The 25,104-nt window shown below is 40.6% G+C and overlaps 1 protein-coding gene across 2 annotated transcripts in view; it reads right to left on the reverse strand.

Moving 5' to 3' along the window:
• The window catches only part of LOC115254267 (ataxin-2 homolog), a 72,199-nt gene that overhangs the window by 30,515 nt on the left and 16,580 nt on the right, over positions 1–25,104 (reverse strand). Inside the window, exons 1-2 of one of the 2 annotated variants that reach the window (XM_062858060.1) lie at positions 11,337–11,431; positions 4,477–4,633 (exon numbers count right to left, since the gene is read on the reverse strand). In XM_062858060.1, the coding sequence (XP_062714044.1) occupies positions 4,477–4,578 (102 nt within the window). In that variant the 5' untranslated portion in view covers positions 4,579–4,633; positions 11,337–11,431. Of the gene's footprint in view, positions 1–4,476; positions 4,634–11,336; positions 11,432–25,104 lie in introns of those variants that run through there. The other variant, XM_062858059.1, reaches the window with a different exon arrangement.

The raw sequence follows: 25,104 nt of genomic DNA on the forward strand, positions 1-25,104 counted from the left end.
CCTCCTCTCTCCTCTTCTTGGCGTAACGTCCTCATTGGGACAAAGCCTGCTTCTCAGCTTAGTGTTCTATGAGCACTTCCACAGTTATTAACTGAGAGCTTCCTCTGCCAATGACCATTTTGCATGTGTATATCGTGTGGCAGACACGAAGATACTCTATGCCCAAGGAAGTCAAGGAAATTTCCTTTACGAAAAGATCCTGGACCGACCGGGAATCGAACCCGTCACCCTCAGCATGGTCATGCTGAATACCCGTGCGTTTACCGCCTCGGCTATATGGGCCGGTTGAAAGTGTACCAAATCTAAAAAGGGCAGGTTTTAGGCATTCTTTTAGAAACTCCTTCGAAAATTTCTCCAGGGATCATTTCCGAAATTCCAATTTTACAAATAATTCTTCCACAGATTTCTGCAAGAATTAATCCTAGAATATATTCAAAAGAGTTTAAAGGAAATCCTCCTGGGATTCTTCCAAAAAAGTGCTTCACGGATTGTTCCATAAATTCTTTCTGTGATGTTACAGAAATTCTTTTAAAAAATTCACTAGGGAGTACTCATTGACATTTATCTAAGAATCCTTCCAGAAATTTCTCAATTTTTCATACACATATTTTTGGAAAAGTTTCGCCTACATCATGATCAAAGTTTCTATGATTTATCATCTTTTGAATGAGACACAGATTGTTCAAATTAGATACTTGGCGTTGATATGGACTTGACTAAATAACAGGTTTTTGAGGGGGAGCTGGGAATAGCTTTTTTTTTTCGTTATGGGCGATATGCAAATGCTGATGATCTGTTGCAAGTTCTACCAGAAGCTCAAGGCATCCCACAACGGTTTTTTGTCACGAGCCCAAATGGGCAGGGATAAGGATGGGAACATATTTACGAACACAGACGTTAGGTGGATGAAAGGTGGACGTTGAATTGCGATGAGCACCCGAACGGCAACGAAGGATGTGACAACTTCAGTGCAGCAGAGAACGGGAATTAATAAACTCTCATGCTGAAGTAAGTTGATGTTGTTCAGAAATATCAAATCAGTTGGGAAATAAATGAACAGAGAAAGCTTGTAGTATCCCGGGTAGAATAAAATAACTAACGAAGATCAAATTTTGCCATTAAAAATGAATAGCTGAATGGCAGAATTTGTTATTGGTTTGTTGAGAATAAGAGCTAAAAGAACAAATCCCCTATTAGGGGATTCACTTAACATCGTAAACTGTTTAAACTGATTAAACGTCGCGATCACCAAGGCAATCTTTGATTATTCCATTCGCAAAATCATGAAACATTTCAAATAAGCAGAAAATCATGGCTTACGCAGCAATTTAATCTGTTTTGTGAGTACCCCTAATAACTGACTTTGTACCGGAAAATAACTCAGTAATAACTAATTTTGTCCTTATAAAAACACAGGACAAAATATTTCAAAATGAAGAATAACTGAATAAGTTATTATCGAGTTATTGAGAACAAAGTAAGAACACAATAAGTTATTTCAAATAAGATCATCATAATTGTAAATTTTGTTCTTATGATTGAAAAAAAAACTGTTGTAAGTTCTGAAGTGTTTTGTCCTTGGTTTGATCTTATAATAACAAAATAAGTTATTATTTACTTTTTTTCTGAAACAAAGTAAGTTATTATTTTTTGTTCTTTTAGCTCTTATTCCTAACAAACCAATAACAAAATTGGCTCTTCATGAATATCCTATTTAAAATAAAATAAATACTAAATAACTCATCAATAACAAAACAAGCTATGATTACAAAATATGCAATTAGAATGTTATTTTACTTAAGATGCTCAGAATAACTTATTTTGCTACGACTGCATATTTTGTTATTATTCAGTTATTTACTATTATTCAATAATAACTCAGAAATAACAAATTTTGCAATGATATTTTTTGTTCTTAGCGAGTTATTTAGTGTTTAGTGTGATTCAAAAATAACATAAGAATGATAAAATGAGATGATGGCAAAATTTGTTATTATTTTGTCCTTGGTTTGTTCTTCTCCTCTACCCGGGATATCTTCCATTAACCCTCGATTGTCAATGAAAAAGAACACGTGGCTCCTGTTCTGGAAAAATAAATGGCAAAAACCATATTGTTGACAAAATTATTGTAAAAGTAGATTTCAATATGCCTTTCAATCAATATCTCCCTCAGGACAAATCGGTTAGTGCAAACAGTAAAATATAATTTCTGCTGCCTGTAACTGATGCAAAATACAAAGCCACATTCAAATACGCCATACGCTCGATTTACGGTTTGCAGAGTTAGATCCTCCAAGTTATGTTGCCTCAAGAAAAAGGCAATCGAAGTTTTGCAGTTCAAACTTAATGCGGCACAAGCAACACAAAGAGAGCACTATGTCGCCTTGTACGGTGTGTATGTGCACTGTGCAGCAGTGTGCACCGCATAGCAAAAGGATCCATTCTAAAACCGTCGTCGTCGTCGCTGAATATGACCAACCGTATCCATAGCTGGTGAATGAAATCCCTATATGTATATAGGTACTGTGTATAGACAGAGCTTTATTGGCGAAACGAAATTGCACAACTTCGGTACGGTCGACTAGACTAGCTCATTGTTTGTAGCTGAAAGGAGCTCGTATCATCTTTCAGCTAGTGCTAGTTTTTCGAATCAATACAATCATCTACCTACAAAGGAAAACCTAACCACCAGTCAGTGGATGATACCGAAGGAAGCGTAAAAGTTCGTTTATTTTAACTGAACCACGATGGAAAACGTATTGCATAATTTTATCTGGCTATCATACGCATTGCCACGTATCAGATATATTTCGTCGAGGCGGAAGATAAATCCCTTGCAACTGCAACAGTGCCTTCTCGATTTGTTGTCTATTTACAATATACAACAACTTCACGAAGTTTTCAATCTTAAATGGAATATATTGAAAACAATGTAAAAATTCGCGACAACCTACAAATGAAATTTCATTTAGTAAGTGGATGTGGTGGATTTCCAAAATATCAATTCAGTGAATGACAGTGATCTGGGGTGCGGAGTATGAAGTCGTTGCCTGGCATTGAATGGCCTACAGCAATACTAGTGAAAATATGTGTTCTTAGTCAAATTTTGAGCCATTTTGTATGAATACTTTCAAAGTTGTAGCAGTTTGAATATGAAAAAAAACTGACCGGGTGCCACTTAAGCAAATATAACTTTGTAACGGCTGGATCAAATTGAATGAAATTTTTACACAACATTTTGATATGCATACTTCACATACAGAAAAATTTTCATTGAAATCGGTTAAGTATCTCTGGCTCTATAAATAAAACAGGAAAAATGTGAGAATCCTCTTTGCACAAAATTTTGAAATTGCAGATCTCAGGGTTCAACAACATCTCCGCAAATACTAAACCGATTTTGATGAAAATTTTATGGTACAAGCTACATATAATGTACCATTACTGATCCAAAAATCAGCTGTTTTGGTGTAAGCAATTTAAAGTTAAAAAAAAATTTGTGACCAAAATTTGACTTGACTTGACAAAATTTGACCACCTAAACAAATATAACTTTGTAACGGCTGAATCAAATTGAATGAAATTTTTACACAACATTTTGATATGTATACTTTACATTTTGAAAAATTTTCATTGAAATTGGTTCAGTATTTCTGGCTCTATAAATAAAAGAGTAAAAATGTGTTCTTATTTTTTAATCCTCTTTGTATAAAATTTAAAAATTGCAGTTGTCAGGATTCACAATATCTCCGCAAATACTAAACCGATTTTGATGAAAATTTTATGGTATAAGCTACCATTACTGATTCAAAAATCAGCTGTTTTAGTGTACGCAGTCTCAAGTTATGAAACAAATTGTGTGATCAAATTTTGACCGTATCACCCATTATTGTGAATACCTCATTATCGTAACATTGTATCTTGGAATTTGACAAAAACGAGAAAGCATAGTACATTATTAAACCCGTCTATCTTCAGAATAGAAATACCTGAAACGTGATGCATCCAATGTCACGTTATCACCAAGTCCATATAGGAACGAAGCCATTTGGGTCATTCAGCAGGGAATCTGATGAAGACGAATTCATCGTTTGTTGTCCCTTCTGTCATCTACCGAACCACTCTCTTCAACATCCTTTTCAAGACGAGCTGACCTATTTAGCCTAATTAATATTTTCTCGTAGACCGGTGAGGTTCGCGTCCAACACATCGCATCGGACTCGTTCCAATTATAATTTGCCTTTGTCATGTGTTTGTGGCTTTCAGACAAATGAACGGAAGGTTAGAATTCTTAACGGCCTACGAGCCGTACTTCCAGCGTTCAGTCCGCCAATCTTTTTTAAAGCACAAAGGCTCAAGTGTGGATATGACAATGATATGGAATCCTTCACCTTCTTCGTTACGTCATATGCGTACTGTAGTTGTACTACAAAAAAAAAAGAAAAAAAAAACATAGAGAAAATCATCATCACATACCTGGAACTGTGGCGAGAATGTCCGAAACACTCCCTCGTATATGACACCGGATGCTGTCTGGACCTGGACAATATTGCCGACGTGTGATGTAGCCGCATGCATAAACAGTGCATTGTTGTAGATGCCATCCGCCACTACCGAGCGCTGTCGCTGTGTCCTGTGAGGGAAAAGAAAAAAAAATGCATGTTGTAGTTCTTGAAATCTAGAATGTATTTTATGATGGTATGTGTAACAGTGGAAGATTGGAAATGCTTAATAGTATTTAGTATCTAGTATACTGCCGTGAATCGCATATCTGTCCCATTTGCATAGGGAATCCAGCAAATATAGGACTATATGCGATTCACGGCAGTATAGTATCTTTTTTTTTTTGAAGAGTGACCAGGTGGAGCTGCAGGACAGCTGATAGCAAAGCCTGGACCCTTTCCCAACTTTCCCCCTACTAGGGCCAATACTCACGATGGACTAGACGATGTCGTCAACTTGAGCAAAGTGTGTAGTAATTAGCATTGGGTCGTAGTAGTTTTTAAAAATACTGTTTTTAACTTTTCCCATCGCACTAGTGTTTTGATCGAATGGAAGCTCCAAAGATGATTTGATAATTGAACAATATTTCAATAATCGAAATTCTCCGAGGTCACTGGACAACATTCAGAGATAAAAAAGGGTGTCTATGTCTATGTTAACGCCTTCAGAGTACTATTCTTAAGAAAAATACAAAGAGCTAAAAGAAAAAAAATGTGTCATAGCTAATTTTTAAAGATTTGATATTTCTGAAAATTATTCGAAGCAGCTACCAGAGCTAGCGTTTTTAGCCGATATGGGCAACTAGTTTTTCTGACAGCTTCCCCAAACAATAATCAGATAATATCCTCAGTTATTTTATAATACATTCTGAAAATTATTTCAAGCTGATTACCAATAATGTCAATAACCGATGTTAGTCATTGACAGCACCAGCATCATCCCGAAATAACTCTCATATTAGTGTTAGATAACACTTTTTGAGCTTCCATTCGATATTGTAAAGAAATTTGTCAAACCCTATTTGTCAAAATATAGTCAAAAATGTATCAAATTGTGTTTCTAATTTCGCTAGTCGTCTTCTGCATATCTGTGATTATCTCAGTCCAAAGTAATATTATATCCATCGTAACCCTTTACAATGTCAATCGTCCTAAGTCCTAACTAAATTCCTGCTTTTTTTGATCAGTGAAATAATACCGTCCAAGATATAAAAACAAAAAAGTTCAGTCAACTGATTTTTGTCAAAAATAAAAATGATAATGATTATTTGTCAACTTTTATAAATTCACAAAACCCATAAAAATAAGAAATACAAATATAAACTCCTATAATCAACAGTTTTATCTTTACCTAATCAGTCCATAATTTTCTAATTGTAATGAATCTAATCTGTAAGGCTGTAAGTCAACTTATCCTAGCGTCCCCTGTCCTGTGTACTAACGAATTCAAGTAACGAATGATGAGTGTAACGCAGAGACCTCCTCTACCCACTCTTGCGTTACGTTAAATTTAACAATTATTGTTAAATTTGAGAAAATTCAAAGAATGCAAAGATTGGGTCTATATGGGGTCTATATGGGCATATGCAAGCAGAATTATAATTTGTTTTTGACTTGTGATAAATGCACGACGGATACTCCTTTGGTTCCCATTAGCACTTACGGCGATTCCTTCACTTGCGCTCAACTCGTAAACTAGATATATCTAGCTCAAAGTCCAAGCGGTGGTGAATAAACTGGCACTAAAGTGCTAATGAGTTAAGCCCTCCCATTGCGTCAAGATCGAATATCCAGGGGGAGGGATTCACGGCAGTATAGTATCTATATGCAAACAACTGTTTTGAAAACTAATATTCAATAGTAAGTCCAACATTATATAAAAACTTAAACTTGAAAAAACTCGGAGATTATCTTCTAAAAATGTGTTCCTTTTTCACTCATGACCTTTAAAAAAATTGGATCAATAGTACACGATCGGGGAAATACTATATTTATAGTAATGAGCTAAAATTGTGTATGGTGAGACGGTCCCAGCCAGCAATTTGGTTGCTATATCGAAATTGCAACTGAAATAGTCACACATATATAGCACCAAAGAAATCGTATTCAATGCACGAAACAGGCATATACATACTAAAGTGGAGGCCATATCGAAACATATATACGATTACTGCGATTCCATCCAACATAATTTACGATTTCTCGGAAAATTTATACGATTCCGCCGATTTTATCCATCCAAATATACGATTATGCATGATCTTATTACGATTGAGAGTACCAATATATGACTCAAGATTTTCAAATAAAATAAAAATTGGTGTTCAGTGGGAATCGAACTTAGGTCCTTTGATTGAGAACTGCGCGTTATCTCTAGTGGCTATATTGCCAAGTTGAAAATAGAGAGTTCAAAGTGAAAGGCATGAAACGAATGAAAATCAACATCATACGGTGCGAGACTTGTGGTGGGAGCGTTGTTGAGTGGTGCCGTGCAAGAGGCCTGGAATTCACATCGTTTTTGGAATCTATACATCACTTATTGTAAGTCATCTGCTAGTATGAAAACCTATATATTTGGTTGAAATTATTGCTACTATGGTTGGAATGTGTCAACAACAACAAAAATACAAATTTGTGACGAAAACCATTTTTTCTTTTTCTTCATCATACAATTATGTAAACAAAACCATTAACGATTTCCGAGATTAGGATTCGACTATTAAAAGTGCAGAAGTAATCATATACGACTGTAAAAATTAATATACGATTTCTACGATTTCATTCACTTCGTATACGACGCAAGTGTGACACAAACGATCAATATACAACATTGTTATAATTGTATACGATTTCACCGATTTTCATCATACCTTTAGATAGCAAGCTCGATTTTGCAGATTCATATACGATGTGAAGCGACGATTTCCACGATTCAAAGAAATCATATATACGATGCTAGCGAACTTGCAGCTTGACACTAAGAATGTATGTTTTTTTCACGATTCTATCCGATTCTGTGCGATCCTACCGATAGTATCTCGCACCTTTTTTGATCGGAGACGACTATATGAAACAAAATCGCTATTGAAATTTAATTTGGCATGAAATGCGATTTTACGCAATCATTGTCAACAAATATACATATTAGGGTAATTTTCTAATTGTTGCACGGCTAAAAACTCGCCTATTGTTGCACACTCCATGTTATTCTTATGGTGTGTGCAACAATTGGCAAATTTTTAGCCGTGCAACAGTTGGCGATTTACCCTATTATACAATTCTGATCCAATATATGAAAACATACGATTTTTTCCACACAATGAACTGGCGTAGCCACCCCCCAGAGCCAAAATTTATGGAACAAATTTTCAGTACAAAGCACTTTGCAACGAAAAAATTTTTCGGCTGCGCCGCTATTTTCAAACTACGAATACGTTTGCTCATTACTGTTTACAAAATGTTAGTGTCAAATAAAAAAAAGGTATCATTCACCGTTGAAAACCCCTCCCAGAGACAATTTCTGGCTACGCCACTGATACAATGATTTACGATATGTGGTTGGCTGGGGTAAATTCTCCGTGTCTGCTATGAAATGGTCCAAACAGCGTAGGTATTAGGTATTTAGGATTAAGAATCATCTTCTGAGATTCCTAATTTCATTTGAGGTTCCTTAAGCACAGGCTTGTTAGAATCCCAAAATGGAGAAATAGGAGGCAATCAGTGAAGTACTAGATTGAAAGTAGTGAGCTGAATTTTTGTATGGTGAGATGATCAATCCTCCATTTCTGCAATGAAATGGTGCAAACAGCGTGGGTTATATGATTTCTTGCCTAATTTGATGCTGGTTGAGCAAAAGTTTGGATAACTATGTTGTTGTATTATTTATTTCTTGCAACTTTAACAACACAGTAACCCAAACTTTTGCTCAAACAGCATCAAATTAGGCAAGAAATCATATAACCCACGCTGTTTGCACCATTTCATTGCAGAAATGGAGAATTGACCATCTCACCATACAAAAATCCAGCTCACTACTTTCAATCTAGTACTTCACTGATTGCCTCCTATTAAGCCACTGCGTCCAATAAGCTGAACTTTCGTGGCAAAAAATAAGGACTTATCTCAGATTCCTCCAGGAACTCCTGTTTCAGGAAAACCAGAATGAACTTGCTGAAGTATTTTTTCAAAGAATTTCTGTAAGAACTTCATGGGAAATGTTATAAATAAACATTGCAGGAGGAAATACTCAAAACGCTCCCCAATAAACTCTTGGAGGATGTACATTAGAAACATATGGAAGAAGTCCAGAATAAACTTCTTGAGGAATTCTAGCAGCATCTGCAGTAATTCCAAACGAAACTGTTGGTGAAAACTTAAAAAAGTGTTCCTTTATGAATCCTGGAAAGAGTTTCTGAAAGAAATCCAGAAGAATCAGAAGTTCTCAAACGAATCCCGGAGTTCCTGAAGAAATCCAGAAGCCCAAAAGAAATTCGAGGAATTCTTGAAACAGTTCTAGAATTAGTTACTGAAAGAATCTGGAAGAATTCCGGAGAAGTTGCAGGAATACTGAAAGAAGTTCTTGTAGGATCAGAAAGAATTCCTAGAAGGAAGAAATTGTGGAAGGAATTCCTGAAGCAATCCACGAGAGAACTCTTTGATGAGGGATCCCGAAAGAAATCCCGAGTGAAATTGCTTGAATTCCCAAGCATATTTTCTAGCAACACCTTCTGGAAGTCATAAAGAAACTATCCAGAAGGATTCCCGGAACTCCTGCAGAAATCCCGGAACAAAGCTCTTGAAGTCCCAGATGGAATATCTGAAGGAATCCCGAAAGGTTCCGAGAGGAATTTCAGAAGGAACCACAACAAAATATTTAAGATGGAGCTTCCTGAGGAATCACAGAAGGAATTCCTGGAAGAGTCCTAGAATAAATTTGTGGAGAAACCACGGAAGAATCTCCCGAAGGAATCGCAGGAAAAAATGCGAGGGTAATCGTAGAAGAAATTCCTGGAGGAATCTCAGAATTAATTTCTAAACATTTCGAAAGGAATTTTATTAGAAAGAAAGAAAGAAAGACGCGGACAGGACCGTCTTCAGCCAAAGGCTGCACAGACTGAATGATACTTAACACTAGACAAGGGACACACGGAGCATGCACCAGTGGATACGGAGAAGAAACTATTCTCACGAAAAGTTTCATCGCCCGGAGCGGGAATCGAACCCTCACCCCACAGCATTATGCGATTAGAAGCTTGGTGACCCTAACCGCACGGCTACGAGGCTCCTTGAAGGAATGCAGGAACTCCTGAAGCAATTAAGGTATTTATTAAGAGATCCCCGCAAGATATGCAGCCCCTTAAAAAGCAGACATAGTTTTCATTTCATGCGTCGCAAAATGCTTCAATAGGACAGATCGGTGAAGTACTAGATTTGTAGTAATGAGCTGTATTTTAGTATGGTGAGAAGGTCAATTCTCCGTTTCTGCAATAAAATAGTGCAAAAAGCGTGGGTATTATGATTCCTGGCCTAATTTAATGCTGTTTGAGCAAAAGTTTGGGCAACAGTGTTGTTATTTTCTCCATTTCTTGCAACATAAACAACATAGTTATCCAAAGTTTTGCTCAAACAGCATTAAATTAGACAAGAAATCATAATACCAACGCATTTTGCATCATTTCATTGCAGAAAGGGAGAATTGACCTTTTCACCATACTAAAATTCAGCTCATTACTACAAATCTAGTACTACACCGAACGTGCCCCATTGATGCGGCAACTTCATAGCAACTTTGCTAACGGACACAGATTTCAGGCAATTTCTAGTATTATGTACTTGCAAAATCACTATCTCTTCTTTCAAAATAATGGTCGTTAGTTTGAAACATTTTTCTTTACAAACATTCCCATTATCATAGAAACAATATTTAAAACTAATATCCAGTGTTTGTAAAATCACACTCAAAACACACTCATAAACCGCTCCTGCGTGAGCAAACTCGCGTGTGATTCTGAATCATTTTCTCACGCGCGAAATTTCATGCTAAATCTCGCTCTCACGAGTCAAGCGCCGAAATCTCGTTCGCTTGTAAAACGAAACCACATCAATTTGAACGACATCCAATGTTGTTGTACGATAGGTTTGCTTTTGTTCTTTCATATAATCCTAAAAACATCGATATAAGTAATAAGAATACCAAGAAATAAAGCAATGAGTGAAATCGCGAGTCAACTCACGCATGATTTTTCGGCGGTGAGTTTGGCGAGTCAAGAATCGCGCGTGAAACAACTCAAGCATGAGATTTGAGAATTTGAGTTTTTACCAGAACTGCTAATATCTAGCATCCATGATTTTGTGATATTATCGAGAAAGTGCGCCGAATTAGGACCGGTCACGGTAATCCTGATTATGTTTTATGTGTAAAAATTATGTAAACATCTTCTTCTTCTTCTTTATGGCTCGACGTTCACATTGGAACTTGGCCAGCCTCTCTTCAACTTAGTGTTCTTAGAGCACTTCCACAGTTATTGATTGAAGGGCTTTCTTTGCTTGCCATTCCATGAATTTGTACATTGTGTGGCAACGGCAAGTACAATGATACGCTATGCCCAGGAAGTCCAGAAAATTTTCCCGGCCTCCAGGACGGGAATCGTACCCGCCGTCACCGAATTAGTGATCCATAGCCACTAGGCTAACTATAAAACAATAAACAGTATTTTTGAAAACATCAATTTTCCATACAAAATCCGGAATAACTATTATACAAATGCATCAAATTATCCTGGAAATGGAATTTGTGTGTATGTTAAAATAAACTTATCTAGATTCCATGCGTACCATTTTGAAATTCCACTCGTCAAAGGCCAGATTTAAAGAGTCAAACACCGAACAAAACAGCCATACACCGACCGTCCAACACAGTAAGATGCTCCACCGTCCGTAAGTAATCCGTGTCTTCGTTCTATTCTTTACCGGGAGCCCAACCTCGCACGCCACTTCCACTTCAGTTTTACACTTTTTTTTATGAGGATTCTATATATGCTTCCGAGCTGCTGTTTCGTTTCTGAGAAGCATACACCAGCTTATTTCTATTTTGACAGAGAACCTGCCACGACCGACCGCACTTTTGCTAAGCATGTACACGGCGGCCGCTGTCGTCGCCGTTCCGCACAACAGACAACATTCCGCCTATTGTAAGAGGAAAAGTCACAACATACCCTTCCGTAACACCACCACCCCACTGTTTAGCCTTCTACGATCAGGCTGACTCTCGACGGTGAAGTTTTCTCACAGTGCCTGCTGCGTTCCTCTCTCTCTCACTTCTTGATCGCTCTCACTTATTCACCACGGTTTTCGTTCATGTATTTCACCGAACTGCAGCTTTTCCGGCCACCTGCCCTCTCGCGACGCCCCTTCTTCAGCCGGGAAATTTAATGTGTTTTTCCACCGCCTGGCGGATATTGATAAAACAGTAATTAATGATTACTCTCCTCGGATGTTTCCAAGGTTCATCAATCATCATCGACGGATCAGAGCAGGTCGGTGGTAGTCGGGTTCTGTATTCATATTCCAGGCCTGCTCAGCCCGAGTTTTCCCGATTCGATCAACCGCGTGAGACAACAATGGTTCGATGAAAAATTCTCTCACACTAACGCACCCACCGCGACAAGATGAATGGTGGTGGCCTACTTGGTTTTCCACACTGCGGACGTCTCTCACCACCCGTCTTCGGCGACGATACTGGTGGACAAAAAGTCCCGCAAAGAGGCACCCATTTTGTCACGCTTCTGGTAGGACTTCTAACCGATTGATTTCACTATTGCCGAAAATTTACTAGATCACACCTAAATGCCAGATGCCCTTGGGACACGATTGCAGTATATATCGAACAACACTAAACTTAAATTTAGAGCACCATTCAGGAAAATAACAACGATTTCTCTTCGCCGTCTTGCGTGGCTTAAAATATGGAAAACTGCATTCAGAACGAAAAGGTGAGGCCAGGAAAATCGCTCCTGTTCTTGTAGTGTTCTTGAATTTCTTGCTTCCTGCCAACTCGCCCGAAGCCCGAAGACTCTCTCCTCCTCAGACGGCAGTGGCAGCGCGCGTACACTCGATATAATAGGCAGAAGTTGAAAAACTAAAACTCTAAATATATCGCAGTTTTTCTTCGTTTTCTTCCCCCCACAAGTGGTAGGATTTTCCGTTTCGGAGACGGTCCCTTCTTCTACATGCACCACATGTCTCGTGGTGAGGGGTAGGGTACTGCTTTCTCCTCGTCGACCGAAGAAATCGCAAAGAATGCCAAAAGGAAAAGATTTTCCCTGAACTTTTTATTTTGCGCTACACGTTTTGTTTCTCGTTTATCGGCCCGGTCTAATTGGTAAATCACTTAAATTTATATCACAATCAAGTTACAGTAGGCGCAGCACAGTATCCAGAGCAACCAATGTAGCAGAGTTGGAGTAGCATTAAGTAACTTCGACAGACCACACGGAATAGGCGTTCTTCTTTTCCGATTGATGATTGCAAGGACGATCCGTTCAATCCTTTTCGCAACAATGTATCCACAATAGTTCCGGATCACTCACAACGCGACTAATCCACGACGGCGGCGGACGACTGCAGGGATTGACGATATTTTTCCGGATTCCGATCCTGTGTCAGACAGACAGACGGATCGAGCGACCACCGACGACACCGACCATCCGAGAGCGTTACGTACTGCACAGACCGTGCGAATGTTGAGAGTGAGTGGAAAACCGTGTCCGAACCGTGCTGTGCGCTACTGCTGGCGGACACGCTAGGGTGGTCCAATGAAAATTGGTGACTTGGTATATTATTTTAATAAATAACATAGCTTGATAAGATCTTTCTTGATATGAACACTTTTTGCTTATTCTCGCTGCACTAGGTCATTGCAGCGTAGTTGCTGTATTGTTTCACTATCATTCTACAGCTATTGTTTGATATACTAAACATCCACTCACTTATCAAGGATGTAGGCTTCTTCCTCTTCTTTATGGCTCTACGTCCCCACTGGGACTTGGCCTGCCTCGCTTCAACTTAGTGTTCTTTGAGCATTTCCGCAGTTATTAATTAAAGGGCTTTCTTTGCCTGCCATTGCATGAATTTGTATATTGTGAGGCAAGCACAATGATACACTATGCCCAGGGAGTCGAGAAAATTTTCCTGACCGGAACGGGAATCGAACCCGCCGTCTCCGGATTGGCGATCCATAGCCTTAACCACTAGGCTTACTGGAGACCCTTTGAAGGCCAAAATTGATGTAGGCCTTTCCTTATTCATCGTACTGACGTAGTTATATTTGCCCGCATCAAGCGTGCTTATGCTCTCAGATGTTTGTCGGAGTTCGTCTACCACCTTTCAACCACCTTACGTCCGTATAACATGTTCTCGTCCTAACCCACTCACATATCAACCTACGGTACAAAGCGTGGAATACGTTGAGCTTCTGGTACATTCATGTCTTTCAAGAACGGACACTGTTAAGGTGAAATGGAAAGAAATCCCGTTGCCATTTTGCATACAAACTTTGTTTATCCTGGCTTTGCTCACTTGAAAAAAGAGGCAGCTTTTCCAAATAGAGCACATTTGTTTACGCATTTTAAGAATTGGTGCTCTTGAAAACGTGAGTAGGGGTCCAAGTCAGCCATTGCTGTGGCAGCCATATTTGTATTCTCTTAGTCTTAAGATTCTCCTTAAAGCATTGTATTGTCCACTTGTGTCGAATTCGTTTTTGAATCTTGGCTTAAACTTCAGTGTATTCGTATCTTTGTACACTTGGTACAACTTGTGATTCATGCGTCTGCGCCACACTCCATTTTCTTGTTTCCCACCGAAAATTGTCCGCAGCCAGTGAAGAAAATTGTCAGACAAAAGAGGCACAAAACAAGCAACAAAGAAGGCGCGACGATTAGTCATTATCCCTACTGGTGACAGATAATGACATGATCTCGACATTTTTTGTTGCAGACAAAACGGAAGCTGAGTTTGTTGCGTACTTTTCAACTCGTGAATAATCAATTATTACTAACCCAAAGTCGAAACTGTTTGATGATAGAGATTCACCAGAGTTGCAGTGTTTACCGACTCGAAGTTACCGTTCGAAAATCGCAATGCAAGGCTTAAAAATCTCTAAACTAGTGGTATACGATATTAATCCCATTATTTTCAAGTTGGGACAAACTTATGTCGCATGGGTTGTTTTGTCGCAACAAACACAGGATGCGACATTGTCATTATTGTTGCGCGATGGTTGAATTTTGATTCACTGTCCGCAGCACTTTACGCTTAAAAACATCAAAAGCTCTTAGGTCTACCTCCTTTAACGTCCACGCTTCGTGACCGTAGAGGGCAACTGTATAAATCAGCGTCTTATACAGAACGAATTTTGTTTGCGTTTGCAAGTTACGGGACCTAAGCTGGCTACGCAATCCGTATAATGCCCTATTCGCAGCTGCAATACGCCTTTTCACTTCGCGGGAAACGTCATTGTTACATGTCACAAGTGTTCCAAGATAAACAAATTCTTCAACAACTTCAAACACATCCCCATAAATCACTACCTCAGCACTAACACCACTAGGCCTGCTTCTGTCTCTACCCGCTATCATGTACTTCGTTTTGGTAGAGTTAATCGTCGAGCCTATCCTCGCTATCTCTCTCTTCAGATGAGCATAAGCTTCCTCCACTGCTCAACGATCGATGCCGATGAGATCAATATCGTCCGCAAAACCGAGGAGCATGTGCGACCGTGTGATGATAGAGCCATTTCTTTGCACGCCTGACCTCCTAATCGCTCCTTCGAGTGCAATGTTGAACAATTAATTTAAAAGAGCATCCCCCTGCTTCAATCCTTCCAACTTCACAAACGACGTAGACACTTCGTCCGCGATCCGAATACTTGATTTTGATCCATCCAGCGTTGCGTGTATCAGCCTAGTTAGTTTCGCCGGAAAACCGTGTTCTAATGTTATCTGCCAAAGCTCATTTCTCTTCACTGAATCGTGCGCTGCTTTAAAATCAATGAACAGATGGTGAGTCTGCAAGTTATATTTCCGAAAATTATCTAGGATCATCCGCAGAATAAACATTTGATCCGTCGTTGATCGGCCCTCACGAAAACCGGCCTAGTATTCGCCGACGAAGGACTCCTCATGAGGTCGCGGTCTGTCGAACAGGAAACGCGACAGTATCTTATACGGCGAATTCAAAAGGGTAATCCCTCTGTAATTGGCAAACTCCAGTCTGTGCCCTTTCTTGAAGATTAGGCATATGAGGCCATCCAATCAGTTGGTGGGCAATTCCGCATCCTCCCAAATCTTTATAATAAACTGGTGGATTGATTGATGTAGCTGCTTGCTTCCGTGCTTAAGAAGTTTGACCGGGATCTCGTCCTTCCCAGCAGCCTTGCTGTTTTGCAGCTCCTTGAGGGCCTTTTTAACCTCATCCAGTGTTGGTGGTTCTACTGCTTGACCGTCATCCATTATGTTAATCCTGTTCCTGGGTGCTCCTTCGCTGCCACCATTTCACAAATCTTCGAAGTGTTCCTTCCACCTGGCTGCCACCATTGTTTTGTCTGTCTGCAAATTTCCATGCCGGTCATTGCACGTGGCGGACACTGGCGCAGTCTTGTGCCGCGCGCCATTGACAGTTGCATAAAACCTCCGCAAATTGTTCCTGTCCATACTTTCCTGCGCTTCAGCAATAACACTCTCTTCGTGTTGCCGTTTTTTCTCCGGTGGATTCGTTTTTCTTCTGCTCTTGCCACCCTTTACCGCTCCCTGTCCTGCCGGGTACCGGCCACTAGCATTCGACTTCTGTCGGCATTCTTTTCGTTCGTCACTCGTTGGCAGTCCTCGTCAAACCAACCATTAAGTTGGCGTCGCTGAGCGGTACCTATCACCTCTTGCGCTGTTGTTGTCACTGCTTCATGGATAACTCCCCATAAGCTGTTGACATCTCCAGATCCGTTGGTCTCTCCTATCTTTTCGTCTAGCTTCTGCTGGTACTGTGCAGCAACCCCTTCGGCTGACAAGCGCTGGATATTGGAACGCATCGTCCTGTTGTTTCTTGAACTCGTGACGCTGTATAATCGCGCCTGATTTTTTGCGGCTACAAGATAATGATCCGAGTCAATGTTCGGGCCTCTGTAGGACCTCGCATTTGTGACGTATGAAAAATATCGCACGTGGTCTATCTGGGAGCAAGTGTCACCACTCGGGTGTCGCCAGATGTGTTTTCGGATATTCTTACGTGCGAGTAGGTACTGGTGATTGCCATCCCTCTAGCAGCAGCGAATGTCACAAGGCGCAGACCATTATCGTTGGTAACAGGATGAAGGCTTTCCGTTCCAATGACGGGGCCGAAAGAAACTTTCTCTGCCGATCTGCGCATTTGCATCTCCGATGACTATTTTGACATCTTGTTTTGGGCACTCTCCGTAGGCCTTATCAAGGCTCTTATAGAATTCATCCTTCATGTCATCGGGTTTGTCGTTCGTTGGCGCATAGATGCTGATCAGGCTGTAGTTGAAGAATTTGCCGTTCATCCTCAACACACAGATTCGGTCGCTAATCGGCTTTCACGGGAAAACTCGCTTCATCTGCGTCCCGATCACTATAAGGCCAACTCCGCGTTCTGCCTTATCACCGCCGCTGTATGTAGTAGATGTAGTTCTTGAATGAAGTGTTATTGATGGGATCCACCGCTTGGAATTCGCGTTCTCCAGTTTTGGGCCAGCGTATCTCCTGAATAGCAGCCACATTAACGCCGACATTCTGCAGTTCACGAGCCAGGAGCCCAACACGTGCAGTTCACGAGCCAGGAGCCCAACACGTGCGGGTTCATTCAAAGTTCTCACGTACCAAGATCCGACTTTCCAATCGTTGTCCTTTATTCGTTGCCGGGTCTGTTGCCGTTGAATCAATCCGTTTACTCTACTATTGCTTTTCTGGGTGTTTGACGGTTTTCAGCAGGCCCTTACCTTACCGGGGCCGCACTGCCTACATTGCGTTGAAGGGGCAGCTCTCTTAGATATAGCTGACGCGATACAGCATTTCATACTCAGCCGCTGGATGCCAGAACAGACGCTGTTTGAGCCGCACCTCTTTGGTGAACAGGCGCTCGGGACGTACCTTTATTACTCTTGAATTCTTTGAAACGTCCCTGAACACCCTTGAAACATCCTGGAATCCTCTGAAACGCTCCTGAAATCCCTGAAGCTATCTGTAACGCCCCTGAAACCAGGGAGCAGCAAGGAATCTCTTACATTCACAAAGAGTGTCAGAGTTGATCTGACAGGGTGTCTACGCAAGGGAAGGGCCCTACGAGAAAAAAAAACATTCAAAAAAAAACAAGATATCCTAGAAGGTGCCTTCTGGAAAAAAGGAAGGTGCCTTTGAAAAAAATCTTAGCCCTGCCTGTTGATTAGACAAATAAAATAGAAAAATCCCAGGTGAAATTTCAAAAGTAACCCCGGATGAATCTTTGGGAAAAAAACAGTTGAAACTCCTGGAGACATCTAGGGAGAAACTCTAAAAGTAAGCTTACGGAAATTTCTTGAAGACATTACAGGAGAAACTTCGGAAGAAATCCCGGGAGGACCTCCTGTAGATTCGTCTAAAACTCCTTAAAAACCTTCTAATAGAAATCCCAGGAATAGCTCCTGTAACAACTCTGAGAGGAGCCCCGGGAAGATTTTCTAAGAAAATCTCAAGACGGGAGGAATCGCGCAAAATTTTCAAGAGAAATCCTGATAAAAACTCTAGGAAAAATTCCGCGACAACATTAACGATATATTCTGAGAGAAACTCTTGTAGAAAATGTCTTTGGGAAAACGCAGGAGAAACTCCGTCAAAATTCCACGAACAACTGTGCCGTGTGCAGCATAGTTGCCGTATGTTAAAAGGGATTCCCATAGTATATAAGACAACTCTGTTGCACACAGCAGTGTGGAAGCAATATCGGGAAACCTCTGGATACTGTTTAGGAAAGAAATTCTGTAGGATCTCCGTGAAAAGCTCCAGTAGAATTCAGTCAAAAATCGGGAGTCCTGTGATATTCTCTACGAAGAATCTCGGTACGACTTCTTGGAAAAATAGTGATAGGAATCCGGAGCAATCTCCGAGAAGAATTCACAAAGGAATACTAAGAAAATGGCGTGAAAGGAAAGAAATCCTGACAGGCATACCAAAAGATATTTCCAGAATATCCAGAAGCAACCCTAACGTAATATCTGGAAAAATCTTTGTAGTTTAGATGGACACACTATCACAACATTTCAAAAACTTTTTTATTCATACCTGTAGTGATAGCTGGTGACTACTTTTGAGCTGATCAACAAATCCAGTTCAATTATCTTTTATTCTTACGACCCAACACACTTAAAACAGAATGCCGAGATCGGCTGTGCAAATCTCGGTTAAAGTTCATTTGCTGAATCTCGGCTAAAAATTTGACGTTTGCAGTTTGATGCCAGCGGCACCATAGGTGCTGCTATGAATAAAATTGATTATTTGCCGATATTTCAGTTAAATTTAGGTTGCCGTACACTCGGCTGTGCGGATCTCGGCAAAAGAATGAAAATTAGCCGAGCTCAACTAAGTGTGAATATTTTATTTTTTATCGGTGCAAAATTTTCCGAGTACCTATTCCAGGTTTTCCCTGTTAAATAATATTCTCTGAGAATTCCCGGATTTCTCAATAGTAGGCAGTAGACACCCTGTCTGACGATTCAGGGTGAAATATAGCTTCCAATTCGATGGTTCAGCTCCATTTGGTATAAGTCGGTCGATCCATCTTCCTCTCTTCGAGCTGTTCCACTCCTTCTGTCACAGGCTGTCCTCTCATCAGGTGTCTTTTATCTGATAATGTTGTGCATCATAGGAAAATGCAATAAACGTTGTTTACGAGATCTCCCTTCACGTGCACGCGACCCGTATATCCATGAATCGAGTCAGAACGCGCTTATCGCAGCTTCTTTCGGTTTTGGAACGGTCTATAAATGCCTTTGCTGGGTTTCTCGCTTTGAACATATTTTTTTTTAATTTGATTACTGCGGTACAATTTCCAATTAATATAATAATTTCTACTAGTATTAATCGTTATGTGCCGCACATGTCAAAGCAAACCTAAAAATTAGAAACATTTTACAAATATAAAATTTATTACATATACAAATATTGTCGTTACACTCAGTCCACCCTACCACATCATACAGCCAGTCAGTGCCACAATGGTGAACGTCGTGGTGCAGGATCAAACCCCACGATGGGATCTCGCCGATGCGATGGGGCTGCATGGAGGAAGCACGAACGAGGTAGCAGAAAATTGGAACACGAGAGTACGAGCGAGAGCAGAGAGCGTAGCGCGAAAAACAGATCGATAGCGTTGGGGAGCCTTCTCTAACCGGCCTGCCTCCCCTTCCCATCACTCCTGTATTCGTGATCCGATGAAGGAAGGTTCCACTTCTCTTGGTACGGCCGGCCACGTGTATGGGTGTCCGGTGCGGTTCTCGGTTCTGCTTCTCTTCGAAACGGTTGCATGTACAATGAAAATATTTGCAACCCAATAATGCACGGGCGAGAAGGAAAACATTCCGAGTTTTCCACCATTTTGGGTGTGTGGTTGTGAATGGTGAGTATGGCTCGACAGTGCCATGTGAATGGTGAGAAGTGAATCGGGAAATGGTCTTGCTTTCTGTTTTCACGAATAAAGACGTTTAGTTCGTGCTACCCCGATGCAATGGAGACGCATGGTCCATTTAAAGTAATGATCCCAATACACCCATTATGTCCAAAATAAAACCAATGCCCAAACATCTTGTTCGTCTCGATCAAATTTTCATTAGTGTCAAACAGATGTTTGATCTTCAGTTTCTCGCTTGTCAAATATTTAACCCAGTGTACTTGAGGCCTAACAATTGAAGGTATTGTTTTGCTGTAATTTGTTGAATACTCAATTCAATACAAATTACAAATTAGGTCGAGAGAGATGTAGATGTGCTACATGAAGTCACAAATCCGAGGCAAGTGGCCGACATGTGTCTTGCTTATTTGCATTTAGATCTGAGAAAGAATGGCATGTTAATTAGGCAATCGTTGCATCTTTACTACTTTTTCAGATAATTAGTCATCTTTAGATTATTTTTCTTGCGACGCCATTGGGTCAACATCGACAGTTGTCGACTGTGCTATCAAATAGTTTTGTGTTTCTTTTTACATATATGATGTGATCATTTTCAATTATTAAGTAACATATACCAGCTTTCCATGGAATCGTATGCTTCTTCTTCTTTGTGGCTCGACGTTCGCATTGGAACTTGGCCTGCCTCTCTTTAACTTAGTGTTTTTAGAGCACTTCCCCACAGTTATTAATTGAAGGGCTTTCTTTGCCTGCCATTGCATGAATTTGTACATTGTGTGGCAAGTACAATGATACACTTTGCCCAGGGAGTCGAGAAAAGCTTCCTGACTGGAACGGAAATCGAACCCGCCGTCTCCGGATTGGCAATCCATAGCCTTAACCACTAGGCAAACAGGAGAATCGTATTGTCTATTGGCCAACTCATAGATTTGCCATAGACTTACTTAACATGCATAAACAAAATTGAATAGAAGTGCCCGTCGTAGGTATAAACCCTAAAACCGATCAGCACTTAAGGCGAAACTGGAAGCATTTCCTCATTTTTTGGAAACCATTTTTGAACAAAATTTAACAAAAAAATGGTTTCTACAAAAATGGAAAACATTTTCCACATCAAAAAAATTCAGAAGATACCTTAATCCATACTTTACATGTGTACGAAAACCGATTTTGAAAATGTTACTTCGTTATTTTATAAAAACTAAAAAAAAAATAAGGAAATGCTTCCAGTTTCACCTTATGTGCATAATTTCCAGACTACACCAAACATGTGTAACCCTTGCACATTCACAAAATCAGCTCCTACGTCCACAAAATCATGAAAATCGCAAAAAAAATGTACGGCAATCTAGCTAGGTTTACTAGTGACCTTGGTAAACAAAAAATATTCACATTTCGCATCTAGAAGAGTGTACGATCTGTTTTTGTAAATGTGTTACCAGCGGCGTCATGGTCGCATTTTTTTCCACAGTCAAGTTCGCAGATTGTGAACAATCCTCGGTACTCACTTTACGTACTTTATGTTTAGTCCCTTACTGTCAGAGCTGTCAGATCAGTGTAACACGCTAAATAAAATTTACACAAAAGGCAATTTACACGGAAAAAAATACACGGTTATGAATATTTATTGGGTACCGGACTAGTCACCGAAAATTTGATCGTTTTCTTTGGTACATCGAGGTCTTGAAATTAGTCTATGGTGTTACTGTTGCATATTTTTGTGTTGTCTGAAAATTATGCACTTATGAGTAGGTCTTACACATTCTAGGTGCTGTGCGGCTAATTTCAATATGATATACCGTCTAGGCGCTATTCACCGCGTGTTTAAGACGATTTGGAGCGAACAATGTGAACGTCGAGCCACAAAAAAGAAGAAGTCTGGACTAATACAGGTATACCTCGATTTAGTGGACATTTCAATTTTCGTTCAATCCAGGTCGTCTTTGTTTTGTTCTGTTAGTTTTCGCCCAAGGAAGGTTTATGAACCAAAAACATTGAGAAAAATAGAGTTTTTAGAAATCGATTTTTTATACGTTTTCAACGGGGGGACTGGGACTTGAAACGTCAAAAAACGGAGTTGGCAAGACAAAGTTTGCCGGGTACAGCTAGTTTTTGTTGAAATTGTATACCAAAACGTACTAAAACATATAAAAACAGCATGAAAACAAAGTTTTCGATAAAAGGCTCAGAAATTTCTCAGAAGTTTTCGAAAGAATTCTCCGAAGATAGCTTTAGAAATTCCAAAAGAGATTATTAAGAGAATTCCCAAGATTTCTTCTAATTGCTTTTGATATTCCTTCAAAACATTTCTCTTCCAATTGCCCCAAGAATTTCTTAAGGAAGTCTTAAAAAAATCCAAGGAATCCTTAAAAAAAATCAACAGATTTTTTCAGAGATTCTTATAAGGAATATATTGGGCTGCAAAACGATGAGTCGAAAATGAAAGCGTCCAACATAACTCTGGTCCTCACAAGTTCTTACCTCATGCTTCCACGGGTCAAGCGATAACAAAGACCCCCAGCTAAGAGTTGTGTGCTTAGCTTGTATTGCAGCCTGGGCACAACAGTGCACTGTTGTCCTTCGGACTTCAGCTAGATTGAGGAGGTACGTCTCGAGTGTCTGTTCAGCAAGGAGGTGCGGCTCAAACAGCGTCTGTTCTGGCATCCAGCGGCTAAGTATGAAATGCTCCTCCACCGAAAACTATTGGAACTTGGAATGTATTAACCCTAGCCCAGCATGGTAAACTGGCACAATTAGCCAATGAGGCATGCCGTATGAAGCTTGAGATCCTAGGGCTGAGCGAATTCCGTTGGCTGAACTTGGAAGAACACAGATTGGCGTCGGATCAAGTACTGTTATACTCTGGCCTACGAGGTAAACACGCTCCTCGCAACCGTGGATTTGGTTTCCTGCTGGGAACCTATTAATGAGAGGATAATTGTAGCCAGATTTAGAACACGGGTTCGAAACCTTGCCATGATGCAATGTTACGCGCCAACCGATGCTACCGAATTGCAAGACAAAGAGAACTTTTACAGTTAACTGAATGCTGTCGTGGACAAGATTCTGAAAGGTGATATCAAGATCCTCATAGGCGACTTCAACGCGAAGGTTGGTTCTAACAACTCGGACTATTAATACGCCATGGGACGCCATGGCCTCGGAGAAATGAGCGAAAACGGAGAGCTGTTTTCAGAGTTTTGTGGCAACAATGACATGGTGATTGGAGGATCGCGCTTTCCTCATCGACCAGTGCACAAAGTGACATGTGTTTCCCGTGATGGCGTCCGAATATGGAGACGGAGCCTTCTTGATGTGCGGAACAAACGTAGTGCCGACATTGCGTCCGACCATTATCTCCTAAATGACGAGATCCGACTGCGCATTGCCAGGATCCAGCGACAGGAGGAGAAAATCTGACGCTGGTTCAACACACGCCGACTGGAAGACGCTGTGGTGAAAAGGTTCTTCGTCGAGGAGCTAAAGAACCATGCTGCGGATATTCTAGAAGGTGGAAGCGTAGAGGATCAATGGAGTGCCATCAAGAACGCCTTCATCGCCACCGGCGAGAATAATTTGGATGAGCTACGCACCCGGAGAAAGCAGTGGATCACAGATGATACCTGGAGGAAGATAGAGGAGCGAAGGAACGCCAAAGCCGCGATAGAGCAAGCGAAAACACGAGGAGCCAGAGCCGTCAGCGCTATTCGGGTCTCGAGAAGGAAGTTAAACGCTCAAGTAGACGGGACAAAAGAGAGTGGGCGGACTTTTTAGCCGACGAAGGCGAGAAGGCCGCAAACATCGGCGACATCCATCTACGATGTTTCACGTCGCCTTAGAGTGGGACCAAGATGAATGCTATGATGCCCGTGACGCGTCGGACAGTTACTGACCGACCCGGCTAACCAGTTGAAACGCTGGTTCGCGCACTTTGGTAACCTTTTCAAGTGTCGGTCACGCCATCAACACCCCAGCATGATCTGCCAAGGGTTCGACGCATTACCCGAGTCAACCCGAAGCTCCATCAGTGCAGGAGATATAAACAGCCATAGAAACGAAATCGAGCAAGTCGACAGAAATTTGACCTGGCCACAGATCAAGGCGGCGATGGCTGGCAATCGCCCAGTCTGGAAATCTTTCAATTCGGCCCTCTGCACCACCGTGGGTGCCCAGGACTGAAGGTAATAGCATGATCAAACATTTTTAATTGTTCGTGCAACAGCTGCTGCTTACCCCGTTGACGTAGTGCACGCTCAGCGTGCCTGTCTGGATCATAATGACCCCAATCCACGACTAGAGTTAAACGTACAGAAATACCGTAAAATCATGTTAATATTAATGTGTTGAGTATGAAACTTAGAAAATGAATTCACGACTCGCAGAAATTTACGGACATAAAAAAGGCCATCTATAACATGTAACTGTAAATCTACAAAATATTTCATATTGGGTTCGCGAATGACTGTTGATTTTTTTTATAAAGTAACACTAAACGCGCTACGACGCAAAACTCCAATTAGCTTGGTAGTAATGAAAACCCATTCAGAGGTATAGAGCACACACGTTGCTAAAAATAGATGAAATCGATCCTTTACATCGCAAATCCAATATAATCTCAAAAGGTGAATCATCACGGAACCCACATTTTTCTTATCAATATTTTCGCAGAAACCCACATAATCGAAAAAAATCCGATTTTAGTGTTTCCAGTGAATCATTACAACAGTCATACCAAGATAAAGAATATTCACAACAGCATAGATCCTGCTAGGTATCTTCTGTGCCAAAGGACATGCTTTGTTTACACTTTTATGACGATGCGCATAAAGCCAAGGAAATAAGATAAGGAGCAACAGCATCATCAACAGCAGGCAGTTTGTTTACATTTGATATTCCCTTTTCCCATGCCATGCCATCGTTTTGCTTACCGAGGCAC

The sequence above is a fragment of the Aedes albopictus genome, chromosome 3 (assembly GCF_035046485.1).
Source record: "Aedes albopictus strain Foshan chromosome 3, AalbF5, whole genome shotgun sequence".
Classification (NCBI taxonomy): Eukaryota; Metazoa; Arthropoda; class Insecta; order Diptera; family Culicidae; genus Aedes; species Aedes albopictus.